Below are 22231 nucleotides of genomic sequence, written 5' to 3'. Positions count from 1 at the left end.
ATATAACTGCAACAGCATCATTAGAAAACATCTGTGAGACAATGACTATTTGAATAGCTTTTCAGCCAACTCGCACCATGAATTCTTTTCACAGCTGTCACAATAAAGAACCACAAGGACTGTAGATACGACAATCATTGAGTTTTCAATGTCATATTGAAATCCAAATAGATATAATAAAATAGTTGCTAAATGTTCAAGGAGCTCTTTGGTGCATGCAAAAATACATATCCAATGAAATAAAGGTTTAAAACATTTGAATAGCTTTTCCTTTTACCGTTTGAATAAAAGACAACAAGGATATTCAGTCCTGTCATGGGTGATTAATAATCTTAAAGATATTTGCATATTTCTTTTCACAATGACAAACAATTTGACCTCATCCAGTGACATAGCCCAGATTGAGACAAGTATGGCATGTTTATTTATACCACGCATTTTGTACACAAGGCAACTCAATGCGCCTTAAAAAAGAAGACATTTGAAATTACAATCAGGTTAAGTTAAGGGACATACATAAAAACATGAAGACATGGGAAATTCACAGTACACAAGGTCACATGTTGGAATTTTTCTTGGGGACCGGAAGGAGGACCGGCCATTGAAGGGGTGTTGGGGGAACGTGTTGAGTCAGACGCAGAGCGACGGGGGCGTGGTTAGGGAGGGGCTATGTTTGTGTGTGGTTGTTTACAATCCTAAAAGTCAGTGTTATGCAAAATATGAGCCAAGGACCTCAGTCCTAATCTGGTTTAGCTCCGTGGAATGGCCTTGAAGGGAAAGTGTTGACTGCAAGGGAGAGATAACGGCTCCAGCTGCTTTAACCTCCTCCACAATAGTCATTTAAGAAGCAGATACCAGGTCAGTGCAAGCAAGTTGTTTTAATGATACTCTTAACCAGGGGTAGGCAAGTTTGCTTGTTGGAGGGCCAGTTTTCTTCATCGTCAACAAAAACAAAACAATGGCCAAACCTCCAAGTTGTAGCCCAAAGTAAAACATCACTTTCTACAAATGCCAGTGGTGTATGACCTAATGTTGTTTTGCCAGGAATTAAAAAAAATACAGTATTTTCTGCATTTTTAGTACTTAAACAGGTATTTGATTGCTGATTTGTATTAACGATATAAACCTTCCTGCTAGATCGGTATAAATCCAGCATGTTACAAAAAGATCCTTAGTTGCTGACGAAACCTCTTGAGATGATATACTCTAAAACAACCCAGTTTAAGTGACTGCTCCAGAACCTTATTCTATAATGGAAAACTCCTGAACAAGTGACATCGTCCAGGTTGTTGTACTGTACTTCGACAATTATACGATGATAGTTCAGCAAACAACTTGTCAAGGATTGTTCAGAAAAGTTGTCAGATTTGGAAGCTTTCTCAGTTGCCGAAGTCTTTAATTTGTCGCTCCGTGGGAAGGCCCGCTCCTGGATGTGTCCCTGGATTAGTCCCTGACGCCTGCTTGGAAAAGATCGCCCCTTTAGTTAATTAGGAGTCTGTGGTTTTTCATCACTCTGACTCTCGAGTGAGAAATCTGGGAAGGGAGAGCTTGTTACCGCAAGCTTGAAGGGAAAATGAGGTGCTGGAGTCTCAAACATACTGTCAGAAAGGGCTAAGAAAGAACACCGCACATTCTCGGATTTATTTGTCTCAGGGAATTCCAGCACAAAAACACAGAAGAAAAATAATAGTATAATGTGATTTGTATCGGTTCGCGCTATGGTTTGAGGCTTTTCGAAGAATGATTGCTTCAGTGCAGGGAAGTAAAGGTAGAGAAGGTCACCCAACAGCAAGCGGGTTGCATTTATGATGTTTCAGAATTGTATGTCATAATGCTAGATGGAGAGGCGTTTGACTCTGAGAGATTCATAGAGATTTTAAAATGGATTATGCATTTTAATAGCCAAACTAAAGAACCATTATATACAGTAAATGCACAAATGTTGACTCTTATCATTATTCTTTTTGTTGGATTGGGTTCACAGACCTGCCCTGGTTGAATTTCTTGCCGTTGCTACAATTCATTATCGTTGCTGTAACTGTTTATTTCTAGAGCCCGAAGCCCAGTTTAGCTGCGCTTTCCCCCCGACCTGGGTGACCGAGGGGGAGCGGCTTACCCTGCGGTGCACCTTCACGTGTCCTCTCCTGCCCTTCCAACGGGACGTCAGCTGGTTCAGAGATGGTACAAAACAAACAAACAAAAAACTACTAAACTATCAAATCGCTACAGGTTCAAAATTCAGCAGTTGTGTTTGTTTTGCTTTTGCAGGGGTCCCGCTGGAGCCGAGTAAAACTGTGGACCTGAAGACCGACGGCAACGTGGCCACTTTCACTTTAGAGCCGATGTACAAGGAGCATGAAGGGGTTTACACGGTGCAGCTCAGGACGAGGGATGGAGTGCGCGAACACAGCGCTTTTGTCTATGTCAAAGGTAAGTTTTATTGCGTATAAATTCAGGGCACCGAAGAGGTTTTGTCCCTACTCGCTTGAATCGAATTTCCACGTGAACATTGATGACAGTTATTACTATAGGTCTTGCAGACTGTGATGTCATCTTATGGTTTATTGTTTAATTTATGTGTGTCATCTGAAACCCACCAGCAGCATTATGAAGTCAAAGGCATAGGTTAGGGGCTTACAATGACAAATAAAACTCTCAAAAGCTTCCAGACTCTGACCTTTAGTGAAACACATGTATTCTTGCCATTGCTATTATCAGTTGTCCCAGGCTGAATAAATGGTGTTTTCATTGAATCTCTCTGAAGAAAGTCTGTTTGTGTTCGCCAGACTTTTGTTCCACTTTCATTTCCTGTCAGCGCACTCCTCTGATTTATACGGGGAAATTGCGCCATCAATCAAGTAGTTCAGCAGTGGAGAGCTTGTTAACTTTGTTCACTGAGACCATATATTCTTCAGACTCCTATTTCGTAGCGCTCGCTCTTTTCAGCATGCAAATGAGCCCGGGAAACTCCCACTTGACTCATCAACATTTGAAATGTGTCTGGACAGCTGTGGAAAGACTATAACATCAATATCCACTGACATAAAAGATGTATTGCCCGTATAGACGGAGTATTATGCAAAACATAATGGTAACTCATTTCCCAATAGTTTAAAGTCAGCTCTCATACATCTTCGTTATAAACACGGCGAGATGTAAAGGTATATGACAAGTGCCTATGCAAGGATACACAAAAATAATCAAAACATAAACACACATATTATTATGCACCATGATCGTATCGTTCCTGTATTTCATCTGTCAAATTTCTTTCTATTCTTTCAACACACGGTGAAGTGGTTCTCAAACTGTGGTACTCAGGGTCTGTATTGCCCCCTTTAGCATCAGTGACAGCTTGGAGTCTTTTGTGGTACTTGTGAAGAAGGTTCTGTACCTTCACTTTACTCTGCTGGAGCCACTGGCATCAGCAAACCACCTCCATATTTCACAGTATGTACGGTGCACTTTTCATCATAGGCCTTGTTGTTGTCATCCTTCTCCACAACTACCACTTAAGACTCCAAGCTGTCATTGATGCTAAAGGGGGCAATGCACGGTATTTGGAACTGGGGTGTGTAAACTTTTCAACAGCGTCATTTTGGTATTTTATTTTGTTATGGTGATTTGAAATGAGTTCACAAAACGTTTTGTGTTTTCATTCATATTCTTTGAGAAATGGCCAAAAAATCCACCAGGGTGTATAAACTTATTGGCACAACTGTAGATAAATATTTATGTTTTAGTAAATTATTAATGGTTTAATCCTACTTGAGTATAAAAAGAGGAGAGATCAAAAAGGTCTTATCAGAGGTGCGAATGACGAGGCACTGAATAAGATATAAGATACAGCATTGTCCACTCATATTGCAAATGTCTTGTACTTTTCAGGCTGCAAGCCCCAAAATCAACAGAACAACAACACTGTAAAATTATATTAGAATTTATAATTATTTCAGGTGCAAAACAATAAAATCTGGTTTATGTATTTTGTTTTTGGATACTATATTTTGGTATTTGGCTTAGTTTCACTAAAATATGCTGTTTTTCAATGAGACAGCACAGCCAGTAGCTCACAGATTTTTTTATTTGCTTAGCACCAAGTGTTACGTTTCGGGCTCAGGCTTCATCAGATATGACATGACATGACATCACTCTCTCTGATGAAGGCTGAGCCTGAAACGAAACACTTAGTACTAACTGCTAAGCAAATTCCTGGGAGTTACTGGCTGTCTATCCATCCATCCATTTTGTTCCGCTTTATCCGGGGCTGGTTGTGTCTCAGCAGAGATGCCCAAACTTCCCGATCCACGCACAGTCGCACACCCGAGGCAACACCAGGCCAGCTCGGAGACATAGTCCCTGCAGTGTGTCCTGGGTCTTCCACGAGGCCTCCTCCCAATAGGACATGCCTGGAACACCCGCGGGAGGCGGGAGGTGTTCACAAATTATACAAGAAATAGTTCTGATTTAATAACTATATTTGACATCTGCAATAGTCCCACTTAGGCTTAGGCTTGATATAGTCTTGGCTCAGTTCTGGTAATACGCCTTTGTGGACAGTATACAGTAATTAGGGTGCAGAAAAATAAATGAATTATCCTTGATGTATTATTATTATTCTTGATGTATTTCACAATGGTTATAACCTTGCTGTGTGTGACAGATGCCTCGGCTGCAGTACTGGGGGGCCCTGCCTCTCCTCTGGCAGTCACGGTGTCCGATATCAACAAGGACTATGTGTTCCTCACCTGGCAGCCGCCCAGTGCTGATGGAGACTCACCTGTGGAGGGCTACTATGTGGAGAGGTAGTTCACTCGCCCCTATGCACACTTTTCCACTGATTATGCTGGATTTAAATGTAAAAAATGTGCATTGCTTTAAAACCGACAAGTCCAGTTTATACAAATCAAAATACAGACTGATTTCAGTCGCAGTGGCTTGCTCTCTGGATATCCGGAGTGTTTTGGAAATATTTGTTTATTCAAGCAAAATGCTGTAGATTTAAGGAGGTTTGGACAAATTTATACAATCTGTAGCTTTCAGTCCCAATCCACAATTTAGAACTGCTGGTCTCCTGTTTGTGCTTTGATCCTCCAGTCAATTGCATGTACTTATGTCGAATTTGTATCTGTCTTTTTACCTACAAAAGATTCCAGCTCGAGACGATGTTGATTTTTGGCTGAAGCAGGAAAATTGCCAGATACCTCTCAGTTCCCTAGCAACCCCTTACGGATTTACAAGTCTGGTCTTTTTCCGTCTTTGTTTACTCTACTCTTTTCCATCACTGCTCCCGACTTAAAAGATGACATGATGTTGTAATATCAAACATCTATATGTGCGCTCGGCTCAGAATTATAGGTCTCAGTGGTGTGCTTTTTTTACTTGAGCTGAGACATTGTGACTACAGTGTGTGATGTGCTTGGCCAATGCTAGTTTACTTAGCAGGCTCTCCTTAAACGAGTCAAGTACCAGCTTTATGAAGACAAAATTTGAATATAAGTCTAAATGTTTGTATTCCAAAATGCACTTTTGTGTTGCAGAAAGGAGCTCAGTGAGGAGCAGTGGGTCCGTTGCAACGTGCAGACCCAAAAGACGTGCCAATACCCTGTGTTCGGGCTAAAGCCGGGCACACTCTACCAGTTCAGAGTGTGTGCTGTTAACAAGGCCGGCATGGGACGTCCCTCCAAAGCGACAGACCCCATCATGACGGCAGACCCCAATGAAGCCACCAGAACTATGGGTAACTCGGAGAACAAAGTTTTTGTCACATTTTTTTGGTGCCTGTGCTCTAACCCCGGCACATAATTCACCCTGAGTGCCTCCGATGCCACTTTACATGCCCAGGGAGATGAGCGGCAGACGGAAAACAGCTGCTGTGTGTTGATGTGGATCTCATTTGATTCTGCTAGGGGCTGCCATAAAGCCGTTACTGCCTGAGCCTTCTAATAGTGCGCATAAAGAGCCAGGCTTTGTTGGAGGGTTATGACCAGAGAAGCATTTCGTTTTAATACGTGAAATCCAAAGGGACGCATTGCGCTTTTGTCTTCTTGAAAATACTTTCATACATTGGCATTTCACATTTTATTGGCGCGGCTTTTTGCATTAGTTTGTCTTTCATTTTCATTTTTTAACAGTTGGTGCCCAGACAAATTAGCAGCATGGCCATTGTCAACACTAAATGACTGCGGACCTGAATAAGCCAGTACTAAACACTTCTGTTGATGCTTCACAAACAATTTAAGAAACTAACAAGCTAAGTGAACGCTTGTTGCTTATTCAGACCCTGTTCCGCGCTCAAAACACCAGCCCACACTCAGACATACTTCATGCTGAGGAATCCTTTAAGGTCCGGACGCCTTCACCAACCTTATGCTTATCATGGTGAATGGAAAACTCAAAAATCTTTAGTAAAACTCTTGATAGGACACGGCCATGGTAATAAGTTGGAACAAATGGCAATCCTGGCGGCCATCTTGTGAATGGGAAACACCACTTATTTCCTTGATACTGTTTTGATCTATTTAGAGTTATTTCATGAGTCTTGGCTCATGGTGGCTGACCTTATGTCATATTTGCAAGAAAATAAAGTTTTTGCAGTTTTTCTAATGTTATTTTAGTTTTATAGGAGGCATAGACTTTAGCTCCGTTTGTTTATGGATTTTCCTCTGTCAAACACTTCAAATCATTCACTTTTATTATATCAAATATAACATTTGTTTCCTACTTTAAAACTGTACTTCTGTACTCTTTAACACAACATGACCAATATTTGTCGAACAGTGACACAATGAATGCTAAACACTGGAATGCTAACACTGAACCTGGGGAATGAATACAGAAAATTATGTTAATACTGCTAAACAACACGACTAAAAAAAGTACTTAGAAGTAATAAACTCTCACATTCTGCCGTTGAATCAATGAAAATGTTGCTCCTGGTTTTGCATTGGTTGCTATATGGGTTAGCCTCGCCCGGCCAGTCACAAGATGGCCGCCATGTTTGCCATGTCAACGAGTCTCATGTTCAACGAGTTTTATTAAATAACTTTGGGTCAAACTCTTCCTTGCACAGATTAGCATGTTTGCAAAAAGCAAACAATCTCCCAGATTAAGTAAGTGGAAGAAGTTTGCTTTCAGATGACGTGCGCACAAATTGTACAAATTGTACAGCATCACAAACATGGCTATGGTGTGAAAAGTAGTTGTGAAAGCATCTCCACCTTTTTCACTGGGAGACAGACGACTACCTCACAGATGCATGAAACACACAAAAACCTATCTCTGCTTCTGAGGTGACAACATCACGCCATGGTTGAAAGCTCAGAAAGTCAATCTGGCCTAATATGCCTGACATAACAGAGGGTGGGTGAAGACAATGGCAGCTGGAATGAGACATTGTGTGATAAGGGGAGGGCAGATGGACTGTGGTCAGATGCTGTGCACCATTAAACCCAGGGAAGGACAGGCAGACGGTCGACTCGCCTCCAGCCCGTTCGCTCTCACCTCTTCGTGACTGGCTGCTCCTCTAACATTAGGCCTAGCACTGTTATCATGGGCCTCGTAAAATTTCATTACTCTGATATGGCTTGGATTTTATGTCTCCTTTCTTAGTGGTCAGTGTTGACAGAGGGAGGACCATCACGGTTACCAAGGATGAGCTGGAAGGTGAGAATGCACACATTGTTCCTGATCGAGTTTGGGATCAAATGTTTTCAATTAAACATGACCATAAATACGCCATTTTAGGGATTGGCCTAACTAGCATACATTGTCCATAGAAAAAACAAAATACTAAAAAGTAGAAAAAAGAGCGGCAGAACTACTCCGTCACTAATACTAGGAGGTAATTGTACACGGCCAAACCTTTATTTAACCAGAAGTCTCACTGAGATTCAGAATATCTCAATAGCCACAGTGCCATCAATGTAATCTATGATGTATAATGACAAACAAAGCACTATACCTTGCTTTTGCCAGCACAATCCCAACCTTTTCAGTTTATTTTACACATATTTTTTATTTTCTGATGCCTCCAGCTTGTAGAGAAATTCCATAACATGCTAAATTGAACAGCCCAGTGCGGTGATTGCATGTGTGTCTCAGTGTTTTTCTATTAAGGCGATACAGAGAAAGTAGCTAGTCGTCAGTGTTGTGAGCGTAAACCCACATGGCCCAAGGTGGAGAGAAAGCCTGTGAAGAGGCCTGATAACCTTGGCTACGCGGCTTACAGTGAGAGAGAGATAACGCGCGGCAGAATGTGTGTTTCAGGAGGTAACCAATGCACCTCTGGGGAATTCTGATGTTCTTTATCACATCGTTTACCAGCGTTTCAGAGTAAAATAGCCTTTTGTGTTTGACTGAACCTGAATAGAGCAAGTCAATTCACAATTCCACTCCCTATTTTCACCATAATGAATCATCCGCTTTGTATTTTGCAGCATTATGCAAATCCAATTTCCATAGCCTTTTAGGTAAGATTTTATCAAGGCTTGGGACTTACACAGTTGATTATAAATTTCATGGATTGCAGAGCATCTTCAGTGCCTGGATTCATTCTCCAGTTATTCTCACAACAATGTGTCTTACTGAAGATTGAGCCTCTAATAATCTTCCTTTTGATCTGCTTAAAATGGTCCTCGGTGGCACACAGAGCAGAGTGCTGACATTGCTACAATACCACCCCCTTGTGGCTATGGGCGACTCCCAAAGGCACGCTATCATATCATAGCAGCTTAAAAGCCTGGCTCCTGGCTTTTCTGTCGACTCTGGTCATTGATGATCATAGGGAAGAGTGAGGAATACAGGTCTATTATACAATACTGTATTATGTCTATGTACATCTGCACACCTGCTGTTCTAGAGTGTGCATCATAATGCTGCATCATAATGCTTACCCAACTCTTTACTATTGATCCTTTTTAGAAATGTGGAGTGGAGTAGAACGTTTTGTATTTTTTTCTTTTAAATGTTGTGTAAAATACTACTCAAGTAAAAGTACATTTCCTCAAAAACAATACTCAAGTAGATCAACTTCACAACTTACTACCTCTGCGACCCCCCCATCCCACACCAGCTTGTTCCGTTGTGTACTCCACCTCAAAGGTAGAAACTACTGCAGTCATATTCCCTATTTTATTCCTGTCCCTGTTTTGGGGATTTTTTACAAATCTATACTTTCAATGTACAATGTAGCAAAGCTGCTACGAGGTCCAAATGCCAACACTTCTGGCACTGAAGCTGGATAAGCATTTGAGCATTCCTCCCCCACCTCGACTCGTCCCGGCTGTCATTTCGACTGTGCTGACTCGGCCGTTCCACTTTTGTTATCTGCCGAACTTTTATGTTTTATACATTCGAAATAGAGGCGAGAGCTGCTGAGCGCTTCTACTTTGGAAATGTTCTGATGCAAAGAAGCAGGTGATGACTTGGTGCTTGAACTTTGCGTGACTTGTGGCTTGTGCTCTTCCCCCATGTTTTGGCGCTCAGGTGAAGTTAAAGCCCCCTTGCCCCCGACAGATGTGTGCGCCTGTGAGGTGACCGACACGTACGTGGTGCTGAGCTGGAGCGAGCCGGAGCCCAGAGGCCGAGAGCCGCTCACCTACTACGTGGAGCGGGTCAGTGCGCACTTCCACACACCCGACACGCCGTAACCCTTGGACTCTTAGCCACAGTGGAAGAAGTCGCATCAAGCTGTCTGCGCAACTTTATAATGCTTTTGTGATCTTAATGTCAGCTTTTCTGTTGCACTTTTTATACCTGTGTTAGGAACTCTACTGCTACATCAAAGCTCTGTTCGCATTCACATCCTTTCACACATTTTTACACCATAGCAGGGCAGTGTCTGTAGTCTGGATCAAACCACCGACTGTTGTGTGAAGCTGGATTAGGAAATGGCAATATTCTTCTGTTAAGATATTTTAAAAAAAAACTACACATCAAGTACATTAAGGGTGCATATTTTATAATTACTCTTAGAACAGCTATTCGTTTTACCAAACCATACCACCCCATTATACCAGTTGAAACACCCAAAACTACCCTTTAATAATCCGAAACTGCCAAAGGAAGCAGATTTTATTATTGGTGTTCCACACGTTGCTCTGGTAATAAAACTGTCAAACCTGTCAAAGGTCTATGAGAGACTGCCAACGTTTGCCGCTTCACTTGTGGCTTCATAAAGAAGGAAATGCTCAAATAACCACACTGCCCTTCAGCAACATATTTTAGCTTCATCTATAATTGATCAAGTTAATCTCCTTCAAAGTACTGAGTGTTGTTTGTGTATTGTGGTTATAACTGTATAGATAATAGACTATATAGATGTAAAAATCCATTTCAAAATGTTTGAAGGCTTTTCAACTGGCTCAGTTACACATACTCACTTTGTTGAAAGGATTCAAGCAAACCATAAGCCAATCATAGTAGCATTTTGCTGTTTTGTTCAGCATTTGATATTTTCTTTCTGGTGAAATACGTCATGTATGCTCAGTAGTTGCCACATTGCTGATTGCTGATTGAATGGGATTTTTACGTCTTGATATTAGTCTGTCTTCTATCATAAGCATCTCATTATTGTTTTGTGTAATACTTATAATAAGTTGTGTCTGTCTTTGCCCAGTGTGTAGTCGGTAATAACAGCTGGGAGATGGCCAGCCTGGAGATGGCGGTCAACTCTCCTCGCTTCCCAGTGATGGACCTGGTCAAGGGCAAGAAGTACTACTTCAGAGTGCGCTCCGTCAACAAGTACGGAGTCAGTGACCCCTCCGCCGCCAGCGCGCCCATATCCTTGGGAAAGCCACAAGGTGACTGTGGGCCTGTGTTGACTGCAGTAATGTGTTCATTACTCTCAGAGTGCAGGAGGCCAATTACATTTTGCAGAGCCACTTTCTGGTTCAGACTTTCGCTCGAATAGTTTCTCAAACTGTGGTACGTGTACCACGGGTGGTTCTTGAGCTTCTTCGGGGTCATCAAATATTACAGTGGCTTAGATATGGTTTATTCCCAGTCTAGTCACAATATATTCCAATTTAGGTCTATTATAGACCTTTGTAGAGTTAGTCCTGCTTTGATCTCGGTCCACACCTGGTGGCTCTTGGAAGGTCAAATATTCTCTGGTGCTTGGTGTAAAGAGTTTGAATGAGTAAGAAAAGGCAATATTGTGACTTCAATAGGAAAGGAAACTTATTTGTGTAGTGTTTTTTTACCGATGAAGGTCACCCAAAGGAACTGCTGCCCCGGGGTAGACCCACAGCAACGGCTGTGCTGTTGGCCCCTCTAACCAACACTTACCTAGCCTGGCTAACACCAGACTAAAATCACAAGTGATATTTAGTCTGGGGACCACCAATTCATTTTCTCGTAGGAGAGGTGTGGTTTACGATCGTCCATACTCGTTTATTGGGCGATACGAAAAAAAAAAAAAAAAAGTCTCTTGCGTCTGCACGTAGCCATGGCCAATCGTATCATCGTATGAGATGACGTATGACGTACCCGCTGTAAACTTTTGAATATAAACTATTTAGAACAAGGTCTAAAGCTTGATCAAAAAATACCATTGTGTCTGCTGCTGTCACGTTGGATCCGTAAATAAACTTTTTTTTTTATTATCCGTAAATAAACTACAAGCTTCCGTATATCGAATAGCGCGTCATCGTCTTGCCGTCCCTCCTCGCTCTGTGATTGGTTCCCAAATCCACCGGAGATGTCGGCCATGGTCCCCAGGCTGTTGTGCAGTTCGAAATAATTCGAGCGCACACAGCAGCCTGGTGTTAGCCAGGTTAACACTTACCACTCACTCACACACCACAAATCCAAGCTACACAAGCAAGAAAATAGACATATTCATGAGTTAAAATTATTCACATTCATCTTAATTTGAGTCATTTTCCCTTGCCAAGTTATAAACCTGTGGAATGTTTTGTCCACTGACAGATAATTTAAAAAAAAGATAATAATTTAAGTTCATTATCTGATGTTAAGTGCAGTGAGATGTTTTTTCTCAATTTAAGTGCAAATTACTTGTTCAAGTGGGAGATTTCTTTACTTACTCTCTTAAAATCAACGCATTTCAAGAAAGGTTCTTATTTCAAGATGATGTTTCGCAGTGTGCCTGGCATTCCCGCTCAATAATTTCACAGTAATTACAAAACAATCCAAACTCACAGTAAATAATCACGCCAACGTGTTTCTCTTGACTGAACCTTCTCTGTGTTGGCCTTGTTTGTTTGCTCAGCCCCACCTGCCCCACCGCACTCTCTGCTGCCCTTCAGAGACACAGACACCTCGGTGCATCTCAAATGGCAGGAGCCAGAGGATAAAGACGGCATCCTGGGCTATTACCTGTACTACAGTGAGAAAGGCAAACAGAAATGGAAGACCGTCAATAACAAGCCTTGCACCAAGAACAGGTAACTGTCGTGTTTGTCCCACAGCAGCTCTGCCCCTCGTCTGGCTGTATTCTAAAGTTGCAGAATTTAAATCGTGCCTGCGTTAGCTTTATAGTGCATGGCCTCAAGACCGGAAGAGAGTACGTGTTCAGGGTGAAGTCTGTGAGCAGAGCCGGGAACAGCAACTACTCAGAAGAGTCTCCCTCCATCAGAGTCAAAGCGGCCCTTAGTAAGTATGGGTTACGGAGTGGACGGTTCTCACGCATTAGAAACTGACTTGAACGCTATATAATCTGGTTTGGTTTCTGTGGCTTGGATTGACATGAAAGTGTAAATAGCGCCCTTAAAGCAGATCGAGCGAAGGGAATGCAGCAAGCTCTTGTTGAAGTCAGTGCTGCTTGTATAACACGCCTCTGCCGGCTACTTGTTTCCAGAAGTGACGCCCACAGCTTACCGGCGAAGGCACAGGTGCACAGCATGCATTTGCACTCGACCGAAAACTCGCTATGACCCAGACCATCTTTGTGACAGGCACAAGATCTGGCCCATTGACTTGAACTTGAGTCATTTTATTTTGAAGTAACTGTACTCTAATAATAATAATGATAATGCCTTACACTTATATTGCGCTTTACAAGCCTGTATTACCAAATTTCTTAAAGTGCTACACTGTAGTCATTATTCATTCACGTCATACCCTGGGTTAGACTGACGGAAGCGAGGCAACCAATCTGTGCCATCGGCCTCTTCGACCACCACCAACCACTCACTCACTGCATTCACCCAGGCTTCTTGGTGTTTCCAAATGGTGTTACCGAACAGGCCCTTCCCTGCTCAGCTTCCGAGGTCTGATAGGATTGGGCAGAGCAAAGGCGGTATCACCTTATTTGAGTACTCTTCCCTGTAAATCTTTAGGGGGTAAAAATACAAGAAATTTGAATATATTTATTTTCATTTTCTTCTATATTATGTTTTAAAATATTTGTTTTATTTATTTATATTTTATCTATTTTTATGGAAATATCTTCTTTTAAGCCTATTGTTTTTTCTGTCTTATTAAGTCAACACTAAAACATACAAAACAAATCAAACAGTTACTTATTACTCACACTATTACTTTAGACTAGTGGTATAATGATTGTGCTTTACAAGCCTGTATTAACAAGTTTCTGAAAGTGCTACTCTAGTCATTATTTATTCACTCCATACTCAGTGGTGGTAAGCTACTGTTGTAGCCACAACTGCCCTGGGGTAGACTGATGGAAGCGAGGCAACCAGTCTGTGCCATCAGCTCCTCCGACCATCACCAACCACTCACTCACTACATTCCTTATGGCTTCGGGACTCACCATTACCCGACAAGCCCTGACCCAAATAAAAATGTAGCTTTTGGCCATATATTGTCTAAGATATTGTATTTTCCACACAAGTTTTTGTTTGACCAAGCAGTAGATCTGCTTTTAACACTGAAATGGTGATCAAAACAACTCGACAACATAAATTTCAACAGACTCCGGTGGTGTTTCCATGCAGTTTCAGATGGAAAATAGAGAATCTATCTGTAGACTTTTTTTGACTTTTACTTGAGTAACTTTCTCATATTTTGGCTCTGTATATTGCACTGCCCGGCCAAAAAAAGTCGCCACCGGGATTCAACAAAACAAAATAGGTAATAGCTTCCAGTTGGATAATTACTGCGTGGGCGATTATCTTTCAGGTGGCGGCAATTTATTTAACTCCAATTGGGAATAACTTCCTCATTTCTTCAACAACGTCAACACGTCTGTGATTTAAGTCGACAGTGCTACATGAGCCATTCAAGCATCCAGTGAAAATCATGGATGTGAACAAGAGTGACACACATGCTGGCATCAAACATCTAAAATGTATTTCTAGACTGCTTTTCACTGATACAAATCAGAAAGTGCATCAGCCAAAATAAAGAAATAAAATCTAATAAAATTCCTGAATAGAAAAAAGTCTTCAATTGCTTTTAAGGAGATTTGACTTTAAGGAATTGTCAAAGACTTTATCACACACAGTCTTGAATTGAGTATTGTCTGTCAGGCAGGTTCTCAGGTGTTTCTGGGGTTTCACTGTCTCTGTTGTGCGGCCTGTAGGAGTGCCATCTGCTCCATCTGCCATTGCTCTGCTGCTGTGCACCGGCTCGGAGATGGTGGTGGGCTGGAGAGCGCCGGCACACAGCGGGGGAGACCCTGTGCGAGGCTACTACCTGGACAAGAAAGAAGAGGGCGCAGACGTTTGGGGAGAGGTCAATGTGAGCGCCGTCCAACAGAGGCAGCTTAAGGTCAGTGCATGTAGGGCTTCAATCAGATATAACAGGGCAGCACAAATGACTGCAATATGAGCAAACACAATGTTCAGTGTCTCATTCGCTGTATTGGAAAGTCAGAGAGATCTTCCATCTGACTGAGAGTGGCCAATTATTTTGCGTGTCACAGCTGAAGACAAAAATGTTCGATAACAATGTGCAAAAGGATTTTTCGTTGCATTTCAGTCTTGTCTCAGGGTTTTGCTGATTTGTTTTGGCACAATTTAATGAAAACCCCCAAAACAAAAATTTCTATTTACAAAACCGTTATCAAACATTGTGCAGCTTTAAATACTAATTTTATTAATATTAACAAATAAAATGTCCCACAGTCACCTCACGCGCCCTCTGCAGAAATGACCGAAAATGATATTATTTAATTTGACTTCTGTCACTTAGCAACTGAGTGTCCATGGAGACATGTGGCAAAGTTAAATCTTTCACCTTCCTCTGGAGATCACCGCTGCTTTGTGATTAAACATTAAGCAAATTAGTGCTTTGCTTTTACACTGGAGAAAAAAGAGAGAGAACAATGTATTGTCATTGCAAAAACCCCACATCAGAATAAATACATTTGCATAACATGTTGTACATTCTCAACACTGCAGAGCTTTGGAGCTGCAGGATGACTTTTTTTTCCAAGAATATACAGCTCCCCCTGCTGTTGTAAGTGAGAACCTGCAGGACTCAGAAGTTTTATTTCGACGTTGGCGTGTTTTCCACTGTTTGCTGCATAATGCAAATGAGAGCAATTACAAAATCTGATTGGATTTGTTCTTAGGCTCCGGCGCTCTTTCCAGGTATCTGAAGTGCACTTTTTCTAACTTTGTTTTCAACTTCAAATGGAAAGGCAGGCTGGAGATCCAATGTTTCCAAACCACTATTTAAAATGCAAAGTGTAGCCAGGCTTTCACATTCTAACAGGACGTTTCTCACTCTCACACTGCCACAAACTGCAGCCTGTATTGACCAGATAACAGATGGCTCCTCTGCCTTATGTAGTTAGAGAGGGATCTGTAGACAGTGAGGGGGCGTCAGGTAGGAAAGGGTTCTTTTCAGACGCCTATTGCGGTTACGGTTGTGTCAATTATAGTTGCCCCAGAGCAGCGGCAGAAGTTCACAAGTGCTGGCACGAGTGATGAGGGCCTTAAAGTCTAAGTGGCTGTGAATAGGGAGATCAATGTGCAGATCGATGCGTCTGAATCCCTGCTCCTCCCGATGCTAAAGTGCCTCGGGAGCTCAGCAGAAACGCTCGGACAGCAGCAGCACTAATACCCCATACAGCACCTGCCTCAGGGGCTTTAGAGCAGCACTAACAACAAACTTTTGCTACTTTACGGACTTTCACCACATCCATCAATGCGGACTGTTTATAGCTTTCGATTTTCAAATAAAGCAAACAATGGTCCAGTACTAAAAGTGGACACAGTGCACAACGGAAGTGCAATGTTCATACTACTATTGTAATTGTTTCTAGATTGTTATGCAGCCGTACTGTGCGATTGTTTTTATTGGTCACACCACTTACCCATCGTTTGTCCCCATGGGGTAATTTAACCAAGTGCATTTTCTCCAGCTTTACCCAAATCTACAAAACTCATCAAAACAGATTTTCCATGCGTTGTTCCCGCATTGTCATCACTTTTTGGGACATTTTTCCATTGCTTTTTTTTTGTGCGTTTGCATCATATTTGTCACTTTTTTGTTGCTCTTGTGGCTTTTTTATGCTCATATTCGTCTCATTTTTGTTGCTATTTTGACACTTTTTTTTAAAGAAGCTTTTTGATTTGGGTAAAGCTAAAGTGGAGAAAATGTGCTCGGTTCAGGTACGACACACAGCACAGTATTCACAGTATTCTGATCCTATAAAAGTTTCCAAGCTCAATCATTATGCTGTTCATGAATGTTTATGTTTTTTATGAAAAAACATTTTAGTGTCAGACCTCAAAATAACAGATTGAGGGGTAAAATTACTCCCTGAGCCAACTGTGTCTCCCTCATGTCCCAGGTGTCTAACTTGACCAGTGGCAACTTCTACCGGTTTCGTGTGTTTGCCGCTAATATGGTGGGCGTGGGGAAGCCGTCGGAGCCCAGTGAGCCTTTCCTCTGTGAGAAATGGACGATGCCAGAGCCAGGTAAGGGGCCATTTTAAAGGAGCGGAATGAACCATGTTGCTGCATCCTGACGAATGAGTGAAACCTTTTACTGGGAGTTTGTCTTGTGCACAGAGAGCTCGACACTGCTGTCAGCAAAACAACTGCAGTAGAAACATAAAAACATACATTCAGATACGTTTTTCATAGCACCACATACCTTCGCCCAGATGGTAAGCCATAGAGGATGATTCAAAAACATACTTGGGATGGTGTTTTGTCTTATTCGTGGAGGTTTCAGTTATCATGCATATTCAGTCACCAGCCCACACTCCGATATACGTCAGAGGAAACATGATGCTCCTCTGTATTTGAGGTCCAGACAATTTCAACAAACCTGCTCTGACCCTGTTCATGGTCAAACTTCCCTGCACAGATAACAATGTTTGAAGGTCACACAATCTCACACAATTTTCACAGTTGCACATTTGCTTTTCTACAAAAAACACAAAGTAGAAACTAGTGAGATTAACAAAGTCTTATCGTATCTCTCATCTCATCTCTCAACACTTCTAACCTCAAGGAAGGTTGAACTTTACAGAAAATGTCCTCCATGAATCAGCTCCTCCTGCCTGTACTGCCTTATATCATTTCCTCTGCCGCTACAGGCCTTCTCTTCCACGCAAAGAAATGGAAAAAGTAAAATTCCGTTTCTTTCAGCATGAAACCAAGTCCACAGGTCCATCGGCCCGGCACACAAGCCGCGCGAAATCTGCGAAAAATGACAAATTGTCCATTCAAGAGTGACTCGTCTGAGCAGCTCATTATAAAACCAGACACACAGGCACCCTGAGCCCAGTGTGCACCAGTGGCCCCTTCACACGAGTGCAGCCAGTGCGGAGGCACTCACTCACACGTCAGGCCACTTTGAAAGCGCACCTCATTAATCTTGGCAATGGGCTTCCCCCCGTGTCGTTAATAATTGAAAAGAGACCAAAAAATCATTAGGCAAATTAACTACAGTGTGCCACGAAGCCATGAAGCCACCCCAAGACTGTACTCCTTTGGACTTTAATGCTCTGCTGTTTTCTGATTATACTTTTCTGATTATACTTTTATACTTTTAATATTTTTTTAATAGTACTTGTTGGAGGACACACTGCAGAACATTTCTGGTTAAGCAGCACATTGCTACATGCACTGTACATCTTGGAGCAGTTTTATCATACAGAACATTTTTCTTCTCACTAAATTAGATTATTTCAGTAAGTAAGTAACACTATTATTGTGGCCACCTTTTGTGTGAAATGTTACTCAGTGTGACTCCTTCTCCAGGTTGTCCCTATGACATGCAAATCAAGGAGGTCCGAGATACTTCGCTGGTCGCTGTTTGGGCTCCACCGTTGTATGAAGGACAAGGTCCAGTTACTGGTTATTTACTGGAAATGAGCCAGGACGACCAGTCAGACGAATGGACCGCTGTAAACGACCAACCCATCTCTGGAACGCACTACAAGGTAACTACAGCTGTACAGTAGGGAGTTTGGATGGGACTATTTTAAGATGATTGTTCAGTCTGTTCTTGTCCCGCTCTGTGCTGTCCGGGGCCCAGCACACTGGTTCATTTTGTTGTTTTAAGAGTACATTACCGTTAAAACTGGGATTTCAATTTGACAGTGCTAAATTGTGCAGCCCTAGTGCAGTACTTTCTTTTGGAATAAAAATGTGTTAGTCTGGTGATTCATTTAATTTTTCACTTTTAAGATTTTTAGCTAGTTTTCTTCCTCACAAAAAGTTTGCTGCGTGTTGCTCTCCCCCGTGACATTTCCATTCACGGAAACATGACAATCATGGTGTCCTTGAAACATGCTCAGTATGATCATTTCCTTTGTTGAATATACCCGATCAAATGTAAAAGTAGTTAGTTAGATGATCTTAGGAATTGTTTGATGTTGCAGGTGTGTGGTCTGGAGACAGGGCAGACCTACCGCCTCAGGGTGACGGCTGTGAATGAAGCTGGGGCTGGATGTCCCTCTCTGCCCTCGGAGCCCATCACTGCCCTCACACCTCCAGGTACCGCACTGGACACTAGAGATTCTTGATTCAGAAACAGTACCTTCTAAACATTTCCTTTTTTCCCCCACACACAATAATTGATAATATTGTTGTATTGATCACTGTAAAAGTGTTTGTAATGTGTCAGGATGAGTGAATAGTGATGTGATTGAATAAACCTCACACCTGCAGGCTCTAAAGACATAGAAATCGGTGTGGATGATGAAGGCTTCATCTGTCTGACTTATGAGGCCGAGGAGATTGATGAAGAAAGCCCGGGCCTCTGGAACAGAGACTACACTGAGCCCATAGATGAGAGCAGAGCACAGGCACACAGCCAAAAGAACAGGTACTGTTGTACGCACAAGGCCATCAAGGGAACAGCGTCTGTGGCCATAAAGTTACACAACTGAAAAGTTCTATATATTCAGGCTGGGGCTGCACAATTTATCGGCAAGTCATTGTTATCGCAGTATAATATGATGAAATACCCGCATCGCAAAGCCACAATAAATTGCAGGGTCTTCCCTTTGACTGTGATGTGCACATTTTTGCAAGCACAGCCTAAAACCTAAACGCTTGGTAACTTATGCGCACAATTTCATGTTTATTTGTTTTATTTTGTTTCATTTAAGCCCTGTTTTGGTCCAGATTTAGTATTAATGTAAGTCTTTTTTAAATACAATTGTTGTTACTACTAGAAGCCAGCAGCCGTTAGCTTTTGGCAAGAGATGCTAAATGGGAATAATTTGAACTTTAAAAACACACTGGAGCATTTCCTGGCACCACGACACGACCTCGTGACATCAGTAGATAGGAAAGAGCGTTTTGAACGTGAGATTGTGTAAACAAAGTATTAAAACTTGCATGCATGAAGCTACAACTCCAGACAAGTTTTTATTATGAAGGAATATTGTGGTTAGTCGTTAAAAGTTACCATAGACAAATCCCTTCTGGTCTTTTCTACCTCACTTCAAGCTTTAACAGCTTTACAGGGACTGCAAAACTTACTGTATAAAGTAGATTGACTTGGTGTTGTAACTTTACCTCCACAGAAGAGAAGGGGGCTTATTGGAGTGTGATTGAAACCTAAGGCACACCGGCCGCTCTGAGCCAAGAGAATTAGTTCTAAGAAATAGAATTGTGCCGTGAGTGGCTGTTTCTCTTTGGGATTTCCGTGAATTTCACACCCGCACTGTTTCGTTTCTGCAGTGACCGTGGGAAGAAAAGTTTCATTACAAGTCGGCTCGCTTTGAGGCTATACACATAGAAAACTTCCCTGGCAACACGTAGCATTTTGTGCGGAACTGGAGGACGTTCGGCTGCACGACTTTTGGCCAAATACCGACTTGCAATTTCCCTTGCGACTGCGATTTGATGTGATATTTTGTTCTATGAAAGGTTATTGTGCTGCCTGAATGATTGCAGCCTTTGCGATGTGCTATTTTCGACCAAGCAAGCGGCGAGTTTGGCTAGATTGTGATTGTTGTGCAGCTAATCAGAGGCTGGGTTACTCTCTCTCGTTCACCAGCTCAGTGCTCACCTTCTCTGACGCGTCGGAGGAGGACCTGGGCCTGTACACCGTGGAAACGACTGACGACCCCGGCAAGTCGTCCAGCTATGATTTCACTGCAGAAGGTAAAGTCAGAGGTGGTTGGGGAGTGTGGTAAAGGCGCAAAGCAAGAGAGGGTTAAAGGGGGAGTTGAGAAAAGGTCGTTGTGTTTATGGTTCTTGAAATGAATGTGTTGATAAATGTAGTCGCACAGCCTCAGCACTTCATTTATTTTATTTATTTGTTCATTTGATAGGGACAGAACAAGAAGCGTTGTTATAAATAGCGATGCCATATTCATAGCCATAACAGCTAATTCGCAGACCTGGTCCTGGTGATTGGGGACAGGATCGCAAATGTAGGAGACAGCCCCTTTGTGTTCATTTTATGTTCATACTGTTTTAGCCATAGGATCTGGCGACTCAAAGTGTGGGGCTCATTCCGTTTTCTGATTAAGAACCAAAACAGAAATGTGTTCTGTTCTTATGGCTGTGTTTCAGTTAAAGGAACAGTTTGCCTTAATATGCGAGTCAACCATTTCATGTGGCTGGCTCCATTTAAGACCAGGCTGTAAACGATTGTATTTGGCTACCATTTGTTTTATTTTTATGTTGTTATGATGAACTTTCAGGTCAGTTTTTGAGCATTTCTGTAAAAACGACCCCGAAAAGTGACCCTGCAAGTTGTGAACTGTGCCTATAAAGTGCTCCCTGTGAAGAAACAAGATGCTGGAAACATTATAGAAAAGTTAGGAATGAATTTTAAACTACAACGAACATTTTAATTTAGTGGCTTCCTCTTTCATTGCTTGTAATCCAAGAATCAGGTATAGGACCTTTAATCTTTTAGTGATATTATTGCTTTGCAGATTTTTATATCACACTACAATGATGACCAAACCTTCTGTTGGTCTGTAAATGCAGTATATTAGAATAACTGCCTTGTATAAAATTGCTCTCTCAAAATGGCTGCAGCGAATGTCTTGAAATAGGCCTCTGTCTCTTTAAGAACCTCTGAGCCTTTCAGACACGCCCCCTCCACACGCTGTCTGTGGCATCAGTGGGGAGGGGGTTCTGCTGAGGAGCAGTGGTTGGTTACTCGGCTGGTGACGAAAGCTCGGAGGCGTCTCCAGGAGGTGGGGGCGTTCCTAGGAGGACTCAGGCAAACTTATCCCTAAAATGGCCGCCATCAGAGTTTCTACAGATTACTCAAAAATATGTGAATGTGCCAAGGCAACACTTCAGGCATGTTTTTAATGAGGGAATGACTTAATAACATGATGTAAAGCTTGAAAAAGTCGATTTTGCATAATACCCCCCCTTTAAATGTTGTTCTAGTGTAAGGCGGATTGAGTTGTGTTACCTAAATCAGTATTTGATGTTTTCCTCATTTCTGGGGCCAGACAGGGCATGTTTATGAAATATTTACAAAAATATATATTTTTATTGAAGCTCGGGCAGGACCAATTTTGCAAAAACATCTAAGAAACATCCAATTTCTCCAAACAGCACCGTCATTTCTGTTACATTTCAAATTAAGATTCATTCAACATATCCAAAAGCTTTGACAACTGAACGGGAACACTGGAGAAATTAACCTAATGCAAGAATAGCATGTATATTTCAGGACATGTTTGTAGAAGTTTAAACTACAGAGGTTATGAAACTTCAGTCTCTGCAATTGGCTAATCTGATTCATCCCTACAACAGTTGAAAAACTGAAAAATGAGTGTAGTTTCTAAACTTAAGATAGCGTTCTAGCCTCTGCTGATCTATTGCTAAGCCTCTGTTAACATTCTTTGTGTGCACTTAAA

General features: G+C 41.9%; 1 protein-coding gene across 1 annotated transcript in view; it reads left to right on the top strand.

The window, feature by feature from the left end:
- The window catches only part of myom3 (myomesin 3), a gene marked incomplete at both ends in the record, with an annotated part of 49889 nt that overhangs the window by 19540 nt on the left and 8118 nt on the right, over positions 1–22231 (top strand). Inside the window, 15 exons of the mRNA XM_079561995.1 lie at positions 2053–2181; positions 2269–2430; positions 4664–4805; positions 5541–5740; positions 7612–7665; positions 9487–9614; positions 10619–10802; positions 12233–12407; positions 12494–12615; positions 14507–14694; positions 16727–16853; positions 18147–18328; positions 18770–18884; positions 19059–19215; positions 20398–20504. Coding sequence (XP_079418121.1) covers positions 2053–2181; positions 2269–2430; positions 4664–4805; positions 5541–5740; positions 7612–7665; positions 9487–9614; positions 10619–10802; positions 12233–12407; positions 12494–12615; positions 14507–14694; positions 16727–16853; positions 18147–18328; positions 18770–18884; positions 19059–19215; positions 20398–20504 — 2172 coding nt within the window. The remainder of the gene's footprint in view (positions 1–2052; positions 2182–2268; positions 2431–4663; positions 4806–5540; positions 5741–7611; positions 7666–9486; positions 9615–10618; positions 10803–12232; positions 12408–12493; positions 12616–14506; positions 14695–16726; positions 16854–18146; positions 18329–18769; positions 18885–19058; positions 19216–20397; positions 20505–22231) is intronic.

The sequence above is a fragment of the Gobius niger genome (assembly GCF_951799975.1).
Source record: "Gobius niger genome assembly, chromosome: 8".
Lineage (NCBI taxonomy): Eukaryota > Metazoa > Chordata > Actinopteri > Gobiiformes > Gobiidae > Gobius > Gobius niger.
The sequence above is the reverse complement of the archived record's forward strand: the minus strand, read 5'-3'. Positions and strand labels throughout refer to the sequence as shown.